Raw genomic sequence first — 16,151 nt, 5'->3', positions numbered from 1 at the left:
TTTTTAAAAAAGCAAGAAAAAAGTTTTTTTTTAAAAAAAAAAAAAGTCAGGATTGGATCTCACTTTCATTCTAGCACAAAACACAAACTAAATATTTGGATATATCACAAAAAAAGAGAAACCATTGACAGTCTAATGGCTCAAGGCCATATTCTATCCCATTCAAATGAATCTGAAATTTACAATAAAATTCAAAATAAAACCACTTAAAATGTTGGCAGTGAGTACTAGCCCTGACCCTTGTTTCAGAACCACACTGCAATATACCCAGTGCTTCAACATGATTCTGAACATGGCAAATTCCATCAGCAGATTAAGACCCTCAGTCATTCACATTAGGTCTTTGTTTTGGCCTCTGGCATTCCTCCTGTTTACTTCTATCTTCAAGTTCCAGTGCAATATCAACAACTTGCCAGCTCATTCAAAACCTGCAAACGGCCCATTCCCCTTCCACTGTGAATTAATGCATAAGACATTGGAAATAATCTGAGCATGAAGTAACATGACCAGCTTCTACCTCTAGTAAACTTCTTGGCTACTTTGTTTACAAAGGAAAACAAAGCAAACAACCCCCCCCTCCCCCCAAAGCATCACATAAAATAACAAACTCCAAAAGTTTCCGGTCCTAGTGTTCGCATTTTCTCAAACAATTCAATTCTCCCTAAAGCCACCTTCATTAAAGTTTCCCTACCTTAATATTTGCTCTCACAAAAAAGTCTATTTTCTTCTTGCAAAGTTGTGTTGTGCTAACAACATTAAATTCTTATTCTTTTGAACTATCTTGCTAAAGCAAGCATCAGTTATATCAGCTTGAGGATCTGTTCAGTTCTCACTTAACCTTCTCAGTGAGGAAAAAAACCAACAAACCCTATCGGTCCAGTTCATTCTTTGCCTTCTGAGAATAGTAATGCTCTCCGCCATAAATTCAGCTGTATTCAGGACTGTGCATATGCCACAGTAGATTAGTACTGCTGCAAAATATTTCTACAATTTTTTAATAAACCCTACTGCTATTGAATCTATAAGTGTTTTTTTTTTTTTTTTTTTTTTTTTTTTGCTTGGTTTGGTGTCCACCCGCATCCACCCTTTCTTCTGGCACCAAGACTTGGCTCCCTGTGCATCCCATTTCAGTAATTCTACAAAACCCTAAAGAACTACCTAAGGCAGGTTGATTTGCTGAGTGCTAAAGATATAGAAAGCGTAGGGTATGACACATACTATTTTATAGTAATAGTTTTCTTCAAATGCATATTCAGTTAACAGAAACCCAGGTCTGGCATAGACATGGGCCTATCTATACTCACTATGTGCAGCTGCAGAAAATCACCAAGCCCAGGGGCACTGTCAATCCGAACAAGAATGCCATCCTTCACTGTTGTGCTGAAGCCCACAGCAAGACGGTCTGTCCTTGTGCTCGGTCTGTCATTAGCTGGCCAGGTGTACAGGATGAGACCTCCACTCTTCCCAAATATATACGTGGCACCAGCTACAAAACACAAAACCAAAGAAAAAAGTATTAGTTACCCATTTCATTTACTTATTTGCCAACTTTGGTAATAACGCTATGACTTCCAAGAGGAATATAAGCAAGCATATGCTTTCATTAGTTAAAGGGGTGAAATTAATGCCTCCTACTGGTTGGGCTACTGATAGCACAAGATGACTCCATGAAAATTTATTAATAGAGTAGATGATGGAAATATGTATTTCCAAACTCGACCAGGTAACAGAAGAGGACAACACATACTCAAATCCTTCTATTTTGTGACAAATGACATCGTGAGCCCTCTTTGATATTGGAATTGATTCCATATGTGTTATAAGACACACATGAAATGGTGCTTTAGACTGCCCTCTCCAAATTCTCATGTGTTCTTCCTTCTATAAAATTGTAAGTTTTCCTTTGTAGGACAATGGCTCTGGGATGCTAGATACTTTTTCTGATGGAAGGATATATGAAAGTGAAATAGCTTTTTATCAGACAAAACATATCTGTTCCTTCACCATTAGCCTTGCACCATTAGACTTGATAACAAAACATGTAATTCCCTCCTTATGGAAAGTTCATCCTTCAGATGAACATGGACTCGAGACTCACAAACACTTCCAGAGAGTAATCTAAATGTGCATGTATGTTATTCAGAACATCCTCATGTTCCTACACACATCACAGCGGGGGAACTACAAACAAACAAGCAAGCTTCCTCTTAAAGTATGAATCACTCAAGAAATTTCTTCTGTATACAACCTGCTGAAGTACGTTTTATTAGTTCCTAAATAAAGACAAGCAGCATTTAAGATAAAGATAAGTGAAGAGCTTATCAAGAATGAATGATTTCATTAGTGCTAATATCCCAGACAATGCCAGCTAGGACACTGCTGTTGGGGAAAAAAACCAAGCCACACCTGTTTCAGAAGCATGGGATTCAATCTCATATGGGGATTCAAAGGGAATATTTGGCAGCTCTCCTTAAGGCTGGGCTTGTCTTCAGCTGAAGACTATTCACACACAGTGGGAGACTATCCTTTTCTCAACACTTGCTAAGAATTTTAGATATCTAGTCCACATATTTCCAGCATTGTTCGTCTTTACAGTGAACCTGGGAACTTGTTCCCTGACCTTGTTTTTAAGGGCAACACCAAACCCCTCCAAAGCTGAACACTGTCCTCCCACATTCACGAGGGCCATCTGAGCTGAGCAAGACAGACATGCAAGTGAGGAATTATGGTCACAGATGAAGAAGCTGAGTAGCAAAAGCATTCGGAGTTCACATTCTCACTGGTACTCAACACTGAGTTAGAAGCAGGATTTTGTAACTCAGCAGTTATAAAATCAGCCCCTGAGCTTCTTGTAAAAATACAGTTAAAATTGCTGTGCTAGACCCAAATCTACAGGCAGGACAGGAGCAACACTTGTCAATGCTTCAGCCACTTACTGCACCTCATCTTCTGAGCACTGTTACAGTGGGTCACAGGCTACAGAATAGTAAGCAAAAATAACCAGCTCCCATTTACTGCATCAGGGATGAAGTATCTGTAGAAAGTACAGGCAATGTACTGGGTACATTTTCCAGTCTGAATGAAACTACAACTGAAGGTCTTTTTTCTTCCCCACCATATACCAATCAGCAACACGTATCAAGCAACCCCGAACAGAATAAATGTAATTAGATACAGAAAGAGGTGGGATCATCCATGGCTAACTTCTACACTTGCCTACAAAGCTGCAGCTCCACTAAAGCTCTTTATGACCTGAATTCCAAATAAATACTACATATTAGTAGAAATAATGGATACACTTCACCCCTGCTTGAGAGGCTTCTTCTAGACATCTCAGCACACATTACCAAAACAGACATCAAAAACTCAGGCACACAGAAGGGAAATGATTTGTGAACAGCTGACTCAATAACAGAGTGAAAATGAATCCATGTTTCCTTCCTTCCAGGTCTGTGCATACCCATCAGAACATGCCCAGTAAATTCAAACAAGTGTGTCTGAAATCAGGATTAGGTAGGAAATTTCACTCATAATTCTGAATTAACAAAAGAGCACATTGGCATACTGGAATGGTGCACATACATCATTTCAGTTCCAGAAAGATTAATTTTACAGACTGAACTCTATCTCCTCATTCAGCTTTGAACTCAAGATGGAGGTTGCATGACTATTGAAAAATATGTAGAAAGGGGTTTTGTTTGTCTGTTTAAATGCATCCCCAACCATATCTGTAATCTCTGGGTTAGAGAGAGATAGTTGGAGATGACCTGCTAGTGAATTATCTATGGCTTCCCCCCATGCACAGGTATATCAACAGCCCACTATAAACTACACTATAAATATCCGCCCTCAGTTTATCAGTTTGTTTTAAAAGTTGTGTGTATTGCATTACAGACTAAAACAAGGCATAGCAATGTGTTAAGTAAAACAAGATGAATTAACTCATTGTTGATGGCTTCATAGATTAAAACCCACCTTCCAAAACTATTCTCACTTGAATTGCAAGTTCTCCTCCTTTTCTTTGTACTGGTTATCAGGCCCTTCAGCAGCAAAGACAAGCTTGGAAGAGAAGAGTTCGCTATTTATGAAGACAGATGATTTCTTTGCCTCTCTAAGCACTATTTGGCTGCAGGTAGAGCATGTCAGTGCTCCTGTGAGTGCCAGTTAGAACCAATTATGTCTTCATAGGCCTGTCACGAGACTCAACTGCTTAACTGAGCTCATTTTCTCCTCAGAGAACACAGATTTTTGCTTCTAGGCCCAACTTGAAGATATTCATTACTTTGGGTTTATGCACAAAGATGATTCAGATGCAACAACCAGAGCAGCACTGCCCAAACTAACCTGTTAACTGAAGCCTGATGGCCAGCAGTTGTTTCCTTATTGCCCAGGATCAGAATTATGTCCATAATGATAGATAGGCCACTTGTTTGTTGAGTATGTCAATGTCCCTTTCCTTCCCCACCTTTTTGAGGGTATACAGGATACCCATTGCCTTGTTTGGAAAGAGATGGCATATTAATGTTGCACCAGTACCACTTTTTTCCCCAAAGCATGAACAAAATAGTCACTGCAGTCTGAAAACACAAGGTGCAGACACCAAGTAAAAGTGGAAGAGGAAGGATAACAAGAGTTACTACCACACTGCAATCACATGAAAAAAAAAAAACCCACCCCCCCAAAAAAAACCAACCAAAAAAACACCAAAACCCCAAAAACCCAAAACACAACACAGACACACTTGTTTTAAATGCTTCTATTTGACTGCAGCAACCATAAGTTTATGGAGTTTAAAACTCCAAGAGAATTGAACAAGACAAACAGTAGAATTACAACCCTGGACTTCAGGAAAGGACATTTCAGCTTCACCAGAACTTGACAAGGCGTGAACAACTCTATCTGGTTGGCCTTGCTTTAAGCTGGAGGGAGTGAGCACGTTGGACTAATTTACCTCCAGAGGTCCCTTCTGATCTTAAATTGGTAACTATCCTTTCTTTGTGATCTTGCAGAGAATTGTAGACTAATTAAGTGAAGAACTCAGTTAAGAAAAAAAGCTGATGAAAGTCTGTTCAGCTTGAGATCTTCTCATTGCACCTAAGCTTTGTTACAGACCTCTTTATTACACAAAAGCACAGGTTTTTTTTTCCAAGACACTTTCTATTCAAGACAGACAATGGATAATACACTGTTAATGAGCAGCCACTTGATATTTAGGTTTTGCTCATTGTTCAAGGTTTCGTTATATACCTCCTTTAATAAATACAACACCAACCGTGCCCTGAAAGTAGAAAGTCTGAGGGACTGATTAATTCCATTGTATTTATTGCTACAGTGCTTCACCACTTCAACTATATAACACTAACTTCAACCTATACTGCGCAAAAAAAGAAGAAAAAACCCCTAAAATCAAAGATATGAGCACACAAAATTATTTCCCCAGTCAGCTGTGAGAAATCCCACTTCTCAAAGTGCCCTGGGCCAGATTTACTGTACCGATGTGTGAGAACAACTGGGAACAGAATATGTTCAGTGACTCTACTGGGATCCTGCACGCAGAATTTGGTCAGCATTGGGAGCTCAGAGAAGTGAAAAAATACATGGTGAGGGAACACTCCCTACAGATTTAAGCTACTAGGACGCCAGCACGTGTTTAGCATACACAAAGCTTATAAACTCATGAACTTATAGTTTGGCAAAGTGGCAGTTGACTTTTCCCAGAAATGACATAACTTGTAACTATAACTTACAACTTTGGTGTTTAGAGATTTAAATATCAGAGAGATGGATATATTGCCACACACATGACTGCTGTTATTTAAAGTCCGCATATCTACCTTAAGCAAATTATGTATTTGCTAGCTATATTCATGGACAGCGCTGTTTGATTATTTAGTTTCAGTCAAAACAAAATAGTTTGAGGCAAACATTCATGGAAAATTCCTAACAGAAATTAGGCTTATAACATTTCTAACACAAATAACCAAGTTCACAAGCCACAGCAAATAAAGCCTCCTAGTGAGTTCTGCTAAGAAACATTTAGTTGAATTTGGCACCACCACCTATAATTTTAAATCAGTTATCACTTTTTCCTCATCATCGCCCAAGGACTTCAAAAACCTATCTTAAGAGTATCCTTCAATCAACATAGTACAACTGCAGCAGCTATATCCTGCCTAAAACTAATCCTGTAAAGCAGTAGAAAACAAGTCTGTCACATCTGCACGATATAACTTCTTTTGTGCCTTAGGGATCCTGTGAATCTTCCCATATTAAATATTCTATTGCAAATTCTCTATTTGCATCTACTAAGCCATGAACAGTCCTTTTTGCCTCAGCTACAGCACACGACATACACTTGTTTCACTGTGGCCAGGAAAATGCGACATTTTACAGGTATTATAGCAATGTTTATATATTGAAGGGTTAACTGCAGCAACTGTGCACTGGGATGTGAATATGAGTTTAACATATTATGAATGCCACAGTTCAGATTTTTACAACTAAAAAGTACTTTTAAGATAAGAATTATGAGGAACCCAGGCCAATTTAAAAGCTACAATAATTATATGAGTTAACATAGCAAAATTTATGACCAGGGTCCCACATCCCTTCGTGACAACATTGTTGCGGGCAAAACAATCTCAACTAGGGTAATCTCACTTAATTAGTTTTATTGACAACATAAACTTTTAATTACTGATGCAGGCATTGGGAAACAAAGACAACAAACAATTAAACACTTAGGGAAAATACCCTTCCTTCCCCTTCTCCAGGCTCAACTGCAGCCCACCAGTTCTTCTCCCCCTTCCTAGTCTCCCCTCCCTCTGGGCTGTAGTGAGACAACAGGCAGTGCAGGAGGTCGGGGTCAGTGCACAGAGGTTTCTTTCCAGCATTCCTCGATTCTTACTTACTTTCTGTGCTCCAGCATGGGTTATTGATGAACTGCAGCCCCTCAGGGGTGTCTATGCTCCTGTGTGGGTCCCTCCACAGGCTCCAGTCCCTCAGGGGTCTCTCTGCTCTGGGCCGCAGTCCCCTCAGAGGCATACCTCATCCAACACAGAGTGTCTTCTTCCAAGAACGTGTCTCCAGTATGTCCCAAACAATGTCCCCTTCCACATGCTTCTCCATGAACCTTCTTCTGTGTCCCCTCCTGCTTATCCTTTGGTATCCCCTCGTGTGCATCCTCCCATGAACCCTCCCACGCTACCTCTCCTGCCCCCAGGGGCTATCGCCCTTTCTTAAACATGTCCGAGCAGCAGCACCATGTGCTCCTCTGACAGGTTGAAGTTTTGGCATGTGGTGGGTTGTTTTCATCCAGGTCAGAGCTGGCTGTGACCACACACAGGGCAGTTCACTGCCTCCTCCCACACTGGGTGCTCTGCAGCCCCCTGCCGCTCATGACCCAATACAAACATAAATATCCTGATTGTGGTGGTAATTCGCCAAAAACATGAGGTACATAAACCTAATGATAACATCTTCCTACCTAAAATAACATGAAAAGGCATATGCCTTTCTCTCAATTATTATGTCTTTATTCTCTTGCATAGAATTCTTAAAAAAGTGTAACTACTGTTTTACTTCTTAACATTTTTGTAAAAGGACTGGAAACTTACTTTTACATTCCTCAATAAGGGGACAAACGGAAGACACATGATTTTTAAACTCAAAGACTTGTAAGTATACAAACAAAAGAACCCTATTGCATTTTCCTTATCCATTGCTTGTTTTTTTTGGACTTCCCCCCTTCCCTTTTTGTGCCTCCTTTACGGTCCTACTATATTTTCTGCTTAGTCCGGTAGTTCTAATGAGTGTCTTGGAGTACTTCATATGCTGGTGTAAAGGTCCTACCATGTTTATTAATAATCATAACCTTCTGCTTTCTAACAAGAAGCTATCAGTTCAACTACAGGAAAATTTGTGATGATGGCATTTTGCTCTTTCTTGGCAAAAACCTGAAATTTAGGTTATTTTCAAGTAATATTGTCAAAGGATGGAATCAGTAACACATTGTACGTGACCACAGGTAGTTGTTACACGAGCAAAGCAAGACCAAATTCACATCAGGAAGGAAACCTTGGTAGCACCTGTAATTAACAGCCCTTTAATCAGCAGCCCTTTAAAGCAGCAGTTAAATAATGAAGACCAGATAGTTTATGCAGACATTCAAATATTCCCACAAATCATAGAATCATAGACTCATAGAATCATTAAGGTTGGAAAAGACCTCTAAGATCATCAAGTCCAACCGTCAACCCAACACCACCATGCCCACTAAACCATGTCCCTAAGTGCCGCATCTACACATCTTTTAAATACCTCCAGGGATGGGGACTCAACCACTTCCCTGGGCAGCCTGTTCCAATGTTTAACCACTCTTTCAGTAAAGACATTTTTCCTAACATCCAATCTAAACCTCCCCTGGCGCAACTTGAGGCCATTTCCTCTTGTCCTATCGCTTGTTACTTGGGAGAAGAGACCAACACCCACCTTGCTACAACCTCCTTTCAGGTAGTTGTAGAGAGCGATGAGGTCTCCCCTCAGCCTCCTTTTCTCCAGGCTAAACAACCCCAGTTCCCCCAGCCGCTCCTCACAAGACTTGTTCTCCAGACCCCTCACCAGCCTCGTTGCCCTTCTCTGGACACGCTCCAGCACCTCAACGTCCTTCTTGTAGTGAGGGGCCCAAAACCGAACACAGTATTCGAGGTGCGGCCTCACCAGTGCCAAGTACAGGGGCACGATCACTTCCCTACTCCTGCTGGCCACGCTATTTCTGATACAGGCCAGGATGCCATTGGCCTTCTTGGCCACCTGGGCACACTGCTGGCTCATGTTCAGTCAGCTGTTGACCAACACCCCCGGGTCCTTTTCCGACAGGCAGCTTTCCAGCCACTCTTCCCCAAGCCTGTAGCGTTGCATGGGGTTGTTGCAACCGAGCAACAACCAGCACTTAGCCTTCATTAACCTCATACAGTTGGCCTCAGCCCCTGGTGACCCTTGTCTCATTGTACCTGATCTAGGCGGTTCATTTACTATTTCCATCACCAGAAAAGGCACTAGTAAAGGAATGCAAGTTAGATAGAATACTGGCATGAAAGCAAGTGAGAAGAGATCAGGCATACATCTGCAAAAACTCAGTAAGGAGACAAAATTTGCTGCAGCAGGAAGCATCATTATTTGGTCACATAATAAAAATGCAATTCCCAAAAGCATGGTATTTAGAGAGCTATTCTGCCCTAGCAAGTGGAGATGAACAAAGTAAAAAGGAAGAGCTGCTAAGACCAATTTCTGTTCTAATAGAAGACTGATAAAATAGATTTGAGGTTTTGCCTGAAATCTGATCAATCTGATTGCTGCCCCAAAGATTAAGGTCTCTCCCATATGTTCACAACTTATGGTAAACTGCATATTTGATCACTCAGTTTCTGGTCAGGGAAGCAACAGTGGCATAGCTCTTCAGGCCTTAACTCAGTAAGACAGTTCAACATCTTATTTATTTATGCTTGCTACACTCTTGAGGAAAAACGAGCCATGCTTTGAACATCAGCTCTAAGGCGTAGTTAAAGCAAACAATACAGATTGCATGAACCAGAAAAGAGCACCAGGACTTTCAAATGGCTTCTGACTATTTATTGCTCCCCAAAAGTTTATCACGTGGCAACATAGACAATAAAGTATCAGTTGATACCGATACACTGTCAAAAGGACATGAATTAGCTGAGTAAAAACAAAGCTTCTGACAGTTGTTTTTCCAACTTAACTCCTTCTGGACACATCAAATGGATTTGCACAGCATGTGTGGTCTAAGTTTCCTCTAAGTGAATTTCTTAGGAGTAAAAACGTTGAAAAAGTGACAACAGAATATTTTGAAGACAAAGAAATGCAACAGTGTCCATATGCATTAAGAACAACAATAGTGGTGAAAATAGGTAAAGTTTTTACCTAGTTTTGCAATATACTCCTGAATAGCATAGATGATTTGTCTGACTATTCATTAATTGAAATCACGTGAAGTGGATCAACTCTAGGTGTGCTGGAACATCTACATTGTCTAGAGATGACCTAACAGGTGTTTCCCATTTCCATCTTCTGTGATTTTTTTTTTTAATTACTCCTATAGGTGTTGTCCACTAAATGCACTGCATACAGCTTTTTTGCCTCACTATTACACTAGATGTAAGATAACATTTCCAGCTACCATTATCAAACAAATTAGGAATGGAGAAAAAAAGATCAAGCAAGAAGTGATCTGACTGCATTTAGGAATAATAAATGGTTTTCAGGTTAAAAGAAAGACATTAACAGCACTAGTACCAAGTAGTGTGCCAGCCCCATTCCTTCTGCCCTTCCATATTTACAAAGGCATTAGTCTTGACAGCAGCTATTCTTCCTTCTCCAGTTATAAACTGTCATCCAGTTACCCTCAATCTTAAACTTAACTACATTGTTATCCTAACCTTTATTTTACTCCTCCTCTTCCTATCTCACTTCATGTCACACCAAATAAAAAAGTTCTTAGACAAAAAAAATGAATCAGGGCTCAGGAGACAAAAAATAAGCTAGACAGACACACCCTCTGCCTTCAAGCATATACACCAATGTTCTTACAGCATATGGGATGATCTGCAATATCAGGATATTCCAGGGACGCCTTTGAGTTACTGTCACCTGATCACACACATCAAGAAAGAGAAGTCTAGTCAAAACTGAGTATCATCAATCAGAACCACTCTTCCTCCTCGTTCTCCTAAAGACCCACTCTCTGGCACTTGCGCATCTCTGCCCCAGTTGCTGCATTTTCCACACCCTGAGTTTAAAAGGTCTCTGTCTATTAATAGAAACACCTGCTTGATTAAAAAAAGGAGGGGAGGATTTTGAAAAAGATTAGAGAGGATCTAATCATCATCATCATCTGGCTCACTTGACCATTCCATCACAGGATCCTTCCTAGAAGAAAACAAAGACAGACCTGATACTTTTTATGACATGACTGCTGAAACATCCTTTTATTTGCCAAGAGCTTTAAATTGACTAAGAATGAAGAAAATTTTAAATCCTGAAAAATTGAAAGCTTCCAGTCTAATCCTCAAAAAAAAAACAAGCTTCCATGCTTAAAAGGAGTTTTCATGAACTAGCTCCTGCTCCTTTCAGGATGCTCTTCTCTTGACAAACCCTCCGAGACCCAGATTGAACACCATACTCATCTCACGTCTCAAAAAGCAGACATTGTTTGACATGAAACTGAAATTCCTTTCCCACTTTAAAATATGAAGGAGCTGCTTCTATACAAAAAGGAGGAGGAGTTACAAAATCTGCAGGACTAACACAAAACAGAAGCAGCAATTCGGATCATGCCTGCTTTCTGTGTTTGCCTTTTTTAATGACAGCAAATTAATGAGTCACTTTCCTCCCAGTAAGTGTGTATCAGCCAACAATTGGATCCGACAGTATGCTACTTCTTATTAGTTACACTGCATTAAAAAGATTGGAAGAGGAAAAGGGGGAGAGCAAGGGAGTGTTCCTAGAACTACTAGAAGATCCAAGATAGCTTATGGTTGATCTACAAGTTTCCCTAGATCAGGGATACTGGGAAGGTTAAGTTTTTTCCCAAATCTGAATTTGCCATGGGGCATGTTGGGGATGTTTATAATCTCAGAAGGAATTTAGGGATTAGTTGCTAATTAAAATGGACCCAAAATGTCCATAGGCATGTCCACATAAACATAACAGATTGCAACTAGGAAAATATTTCAGTAACATCTTCATTTACATTATAACAACATAACTGGTCAGACAAGGATCTTGCTAGTTCACTGTCATGTCTTCAGCACTGATCCTAAGTGGACACCAAGGGAAAACTAAGAGTAGAGCAAGCATATTTCCTTAAAGTACACACCCAGACTATGAGCCTTTTCAGCAATTAACTCAGCCTCATGTAGTTTGTAATCCCAAAGAGATCTTATTTCCAAGTATTTATCCAGTCTCTCCTTGAATGCATTTAGAAGTTTTGCATTCACAATGACTTACAAACCTTTAGCAATGACTCACACAAATCTACCACTGATGTAGCAAGCTTTTGGCCCCACTAGCCAGCTGTGGGCCCCATCAGAATGGGGCAGATGGTACATCATCCTGTACTCTAGTAACACGACCATAGCCTGTTAATAGATGAAGTGATTATTCCCCTTTACTCAGTGCTTGTTAGACTGCATCTAGAATAATGCATCCAGTTTTGGGGACCCCAATACAAGACAGATATCGACAAACTGGAGTGAGTTCAGTGAAGGGCCACGAAGATGGGTGGCTGAAGTGCCTGCATTGCGAGGAGAGGCCAAAGGATTTGGGCTTGTTCAGCTTGAAGACAACACAACTTCAAGAGGACATAAGGGCAGTCTCACAGCACCTGCAAGGAGGTTATTGAGAAGACAAAGGCAGGCTCTTCACAGTGGTGCACTGCTGGCGAACATGAAGCAATAGGCATAGCTGAAGTGAGAGAATCTGACTTGATAGAAGGAAAAAGCTTTCTCTTCACAAGGACAGACAGGCAGTCAAACAGGTTGCCCAAGGAGATTTTGGAGTCTCTGTGTGTGGAGGTTTTCAAGACCTGACTACATAAAACCCCAAGCAACCTGATCTGACCTCACAGCTGACCCTGCTCTGAGCAGGGCTTTGGACTAGAGACTTCCCAAGGTCTCCAGCCCAAGTGATTCTATTGTGTGAAGAACCACCTTTTTCATACTTGCTCTTGGTAAATAGATTACATGTTCCCTAGTTCTTGTACTGGAAGACATAGTAATCTGTCCCTATATCTATCCTCTCAGTGTCAACCTTGCCTTGCTGACTTTTATCGTGCCACCACCCTCAGCCCTTAAGTCATCTCTTTCAATAGAGACCAGTTGTGTTATCAAATTCAGCCCTCACAGCCAGATGACAGATGTCAATCTAGAAAAGGTCCAAAAGGACAATTTTTTTTGTTTTGTTTTTTTACACACCACAGAAAATGAAAAACATCATTAAAAAAAATGTACTGCTCGTAACAAATATAGAACTTTCATCTACTTCTACAGGAAGACAAAAGGCTTCAAACAATGCACCAGAAGAGATCAAAAGAAACTACCAACACTACAACTGAAATATGAAATTTGCTGGGTAAAAGTGCCCAGAAAACTGTGCCCAGTTACCGTGACCCTTGCAGGACATGTTTACTGGGGTCAAAGTTAACTACCACCCGGAAAGAGACTTCAATAGGTGCAACTGTGACTAAATTCAGTAAAAGTAGATGAAAGTATTTCTTAGCTGCATTCTGCTGCCAAAGAGGAGCTGGAATCTGGATGCATTTTCTTATTTCTTGGTGTTTCCTGATAAAAGAGCGCACAGAGACGATGTCCTTGGAGAAGCCCAGAAGGCAGCATGCCAGAGGAGCTGAATACAGAGACTACTGTTAGCAATGAGAAGCACAGCAGGATTCATAGCTCATTTGGGGCCTGGAGGAAGAATAGGGATGTTAGTTCACTACAGTTTTACAGAATCTGAATGGTAACAAAATGGCCTAGATACAGCTCAGGATGGATGGAGGTCAAATTGCTACTATTGATCTCAGCCCATTCAACTCCCCTCCAAAAAGTCTCTTTCTAGTCTTGATCCTTCAGCTATGGTTTATGCCATTAAAACAAATAAACTATCAGGAAAAAAAAAACACCAACAAACCTAAAACCAGAAAGACAACCACTGTTCTCTCAGTTTCCTTTAGTCACTGTAAGTAGCATAACCCTCTTACATGACCAGTTCGCAGACTGGTCCTTCATTGTTCCTTACACACCTGTTCACATTTCATTAGTCATAGGTATTAAAACAGAAAACACAGTTTACGTTTATGGTCTTCACTGCAGGAGATCAAACCCAAATTTTCAGGCTTGAATGCTAAAAAGAGTTGGGCCAAAAATATTGGCTATTATATATTCATCAGAGCCCCAGAAGGTAAGAGTTTTACCAAATCTCATGCTAAATCAGCAGCAGAGTTGGGAATAGGAAGCAGGTTTTCAGAGATCTAACTTCTTGCTGGTCATTGGCATGGGTTTATGAAAGGCAGGTCCTGCTTGACTAACCTGATCTCCTTCTATGGCAAGGTGACCTGCTTAGTGGATGAGGGAAAGGCTGTGGATGTGGTCTACCTGGACTTCAGTAAGGCCTTTGACACTGTCTCCCACAGCATTCTCCTAGAGAAGCTGGCTGCTCATGGCTTGGACGGGCGTACTCTTCTCTGGGTAAAAAACTGGCTGGACGGCCGGGCCCAAAGAGTTGTGGTGAATGGAGTTAAATCTAGTCGGCGGCTGGTCACGAGCGGTGTTCCCCAGGGCTCAGTTTTGGGGCTGGTCTTGTTCAGTATCTTTATCGATGATCTGGATGAGGGGATTGAGTGCACCCTCAGTAAGTTTGCAGATGACACCAAGTTGGGCAGGAGTGTTGATCTGCTCGAGGGTAGGAAGGCTCTGCAGAGGGACCTGGACAGGCTGGATCGATGGTCCCAGACCAATTGTATGAGATTCAACAAGGCCAAGTGCTGGGTCCTGCACTTGGGTCACAACAACCCCATGCAGCGCTACAGGCTTGGGGAAGAGTGGCTGGAAAGCTGCCTGTCGGAAAAGGACCTGGGGGTGTTGGTTGACAGCCAGCTGAATATGAGCCAGCAGTGTGCCCAGGTGGCCGAGAAGGCCAATGGCATCCTGGCCTGTATCAGAAATAGTGTGGCCAGCAGGAGTAGGGAAGTGATTGTGCCCCTGTACTCAACACTGGTGAAGCCGCACCTCGAATACTGTGTTCAGTTTTGGGCCCCTCACTGCAATTAGTCTATAGGACCAGACTAGAGCTAGTCCAAAGTAAAACTTAAGAAGTAAAATGCCTACTACAGTATGGACCTCAGGATTTTGTTCTGCAAACCTACTCTCATGCTGGTTGTTACTGTAGACGCAGCCTAGTCTTCTAGGACTAAATGGGGCTGTTTTGGTCTACCAAGGAAACAAACTCAGAGTTCTGGGCTTTTTGACCTCACCTCAAACACAACGTTGTCCCTCACAACTACTGGAAGGCCACTGATGAGAAGAAATGCATTTATAGAAGCTCACCATTCCCAAGGCTCTCTAACCTTCTCCAAGGTCACATAGCGGGAACGTAAAAACAAAAAGTATCCAGAGCTAGTAATACAGCATACAAACTATTCTGTAAATGACATGCAGCTTTTTCTTGCTATTGCCTCCTCTTCTTGCCACCATGACAGGACAGCCACCATTAGGAGAGGTGGACATACATGAGCGTTATACAGGCAATCTGTAAAAAGGTACCATGCCAGAGTAAAAGACAGGTGTAACGGTTGTTTAATCATTCTCACCATGAAGTGCCAATTCTTTAGTCTCTTATGACATTCATGAATGATGCAGAGGGCTGGCATGATGAATGCAGAGCAATTCCGACTGACAGATACTTTCAGAGAATTTATATCCTTCTTGCACTGCCAGGACAAAAGGGCTCTTGAGCTGAGTTATCATTTGTTCCATGAGAGGATTTACAGTCTTGCCAGCAACTCCTTTTACCTTACTCTATAAAGCGTTTATTTTGATATACTGATTGTGATCATTCAAGAACAACTGTATCTGAAGAAAGTCAGCAGGGGAGAGAAAAAGCAGAGTGGTTCTGAATAACTTGATCACCCTGACCTGGGACTTCATTCCCCTCAGCCAGTTTGCTTTGTCTTTGGTATTAGTTCTTTCCCAGTGTCCTCTGCTATCCCAATTACAAATGTAATACCACTCAAGGGAGACATCTAATCTCCCATGCCTGGCTACTCTTCTTTCAAGGCAAAAGTTGAAGTTTAGCCACAAAAGCCACCCACCCTAGTCCTTTCTTATCATTTCACTAGAAAACACCTCAGCATCACAGTTTTTACACCACACTGGAGTGGTCTCCATCTTCAGCTACAGGCAGCAATGGCTCCTGCCACAAGATTCAGTGGCAAAGCTGCACCTGGGCCTTATCTGGAGGAGCAGGGTGACACAGGCATGCAACACCACAGCCTCAACAGTACTGGGTGACTAAGATAGTCCCATTGCCATGTGTTGTGGTTTAACCCGGCAGGCAGCTAAACACCACACAGCTAT

At 41.4% G+C, this 16,151-nt stretch overlaps 1 protein-coding gene across 16 annotated transcripts in view; it reads right to left on the bottom strand.

The window, feature by feature from the left end:
• Nucleotides 1–16,151, bottom strand: part of NRXN3 (neurexin 3) — a 1,034,251-nt gene that overhangs the window by 281,867 nt on the left and 736,233 nt on the right. For all 16 annotated transcript variants that reach the window (XM_009280739.2, XM_019472456.1, XM_019472458.1 and 13 more), the window contains one exon: nt 1,305–1,486. In XM_009280739.2, the coding sequence (XP_009279014.1) occupies nt 1,305–1,486 (182 nt within the window). The remainder of the gene's footprint in view (nt 1–1,304; nt 1,487–16,151) is intronic.

The sequence above is a fragment of the Aptenodytes forsteri genome, unplaced genomic scaffold (assembly GCF_000699145.1).
Source record: "Aptenodytes forsteri isolate BGI_AS27 unplaced genomic scaffold, ASM69914v1 Scaffold193, whole genome shotgun sequence".
Classification (NCBI taxonomy): Eukaryota; Metazoa; Chordata; class Aves; order Sphenisciformes; family Spheniscidae; genus Aptenodytes; species Aptenodytes forsteri.
The sequence above is the reverse complement of the archived record's forward strand: the minus strand, read 5'-3'. Positions and strand labels throughout refer to the sequence as shown.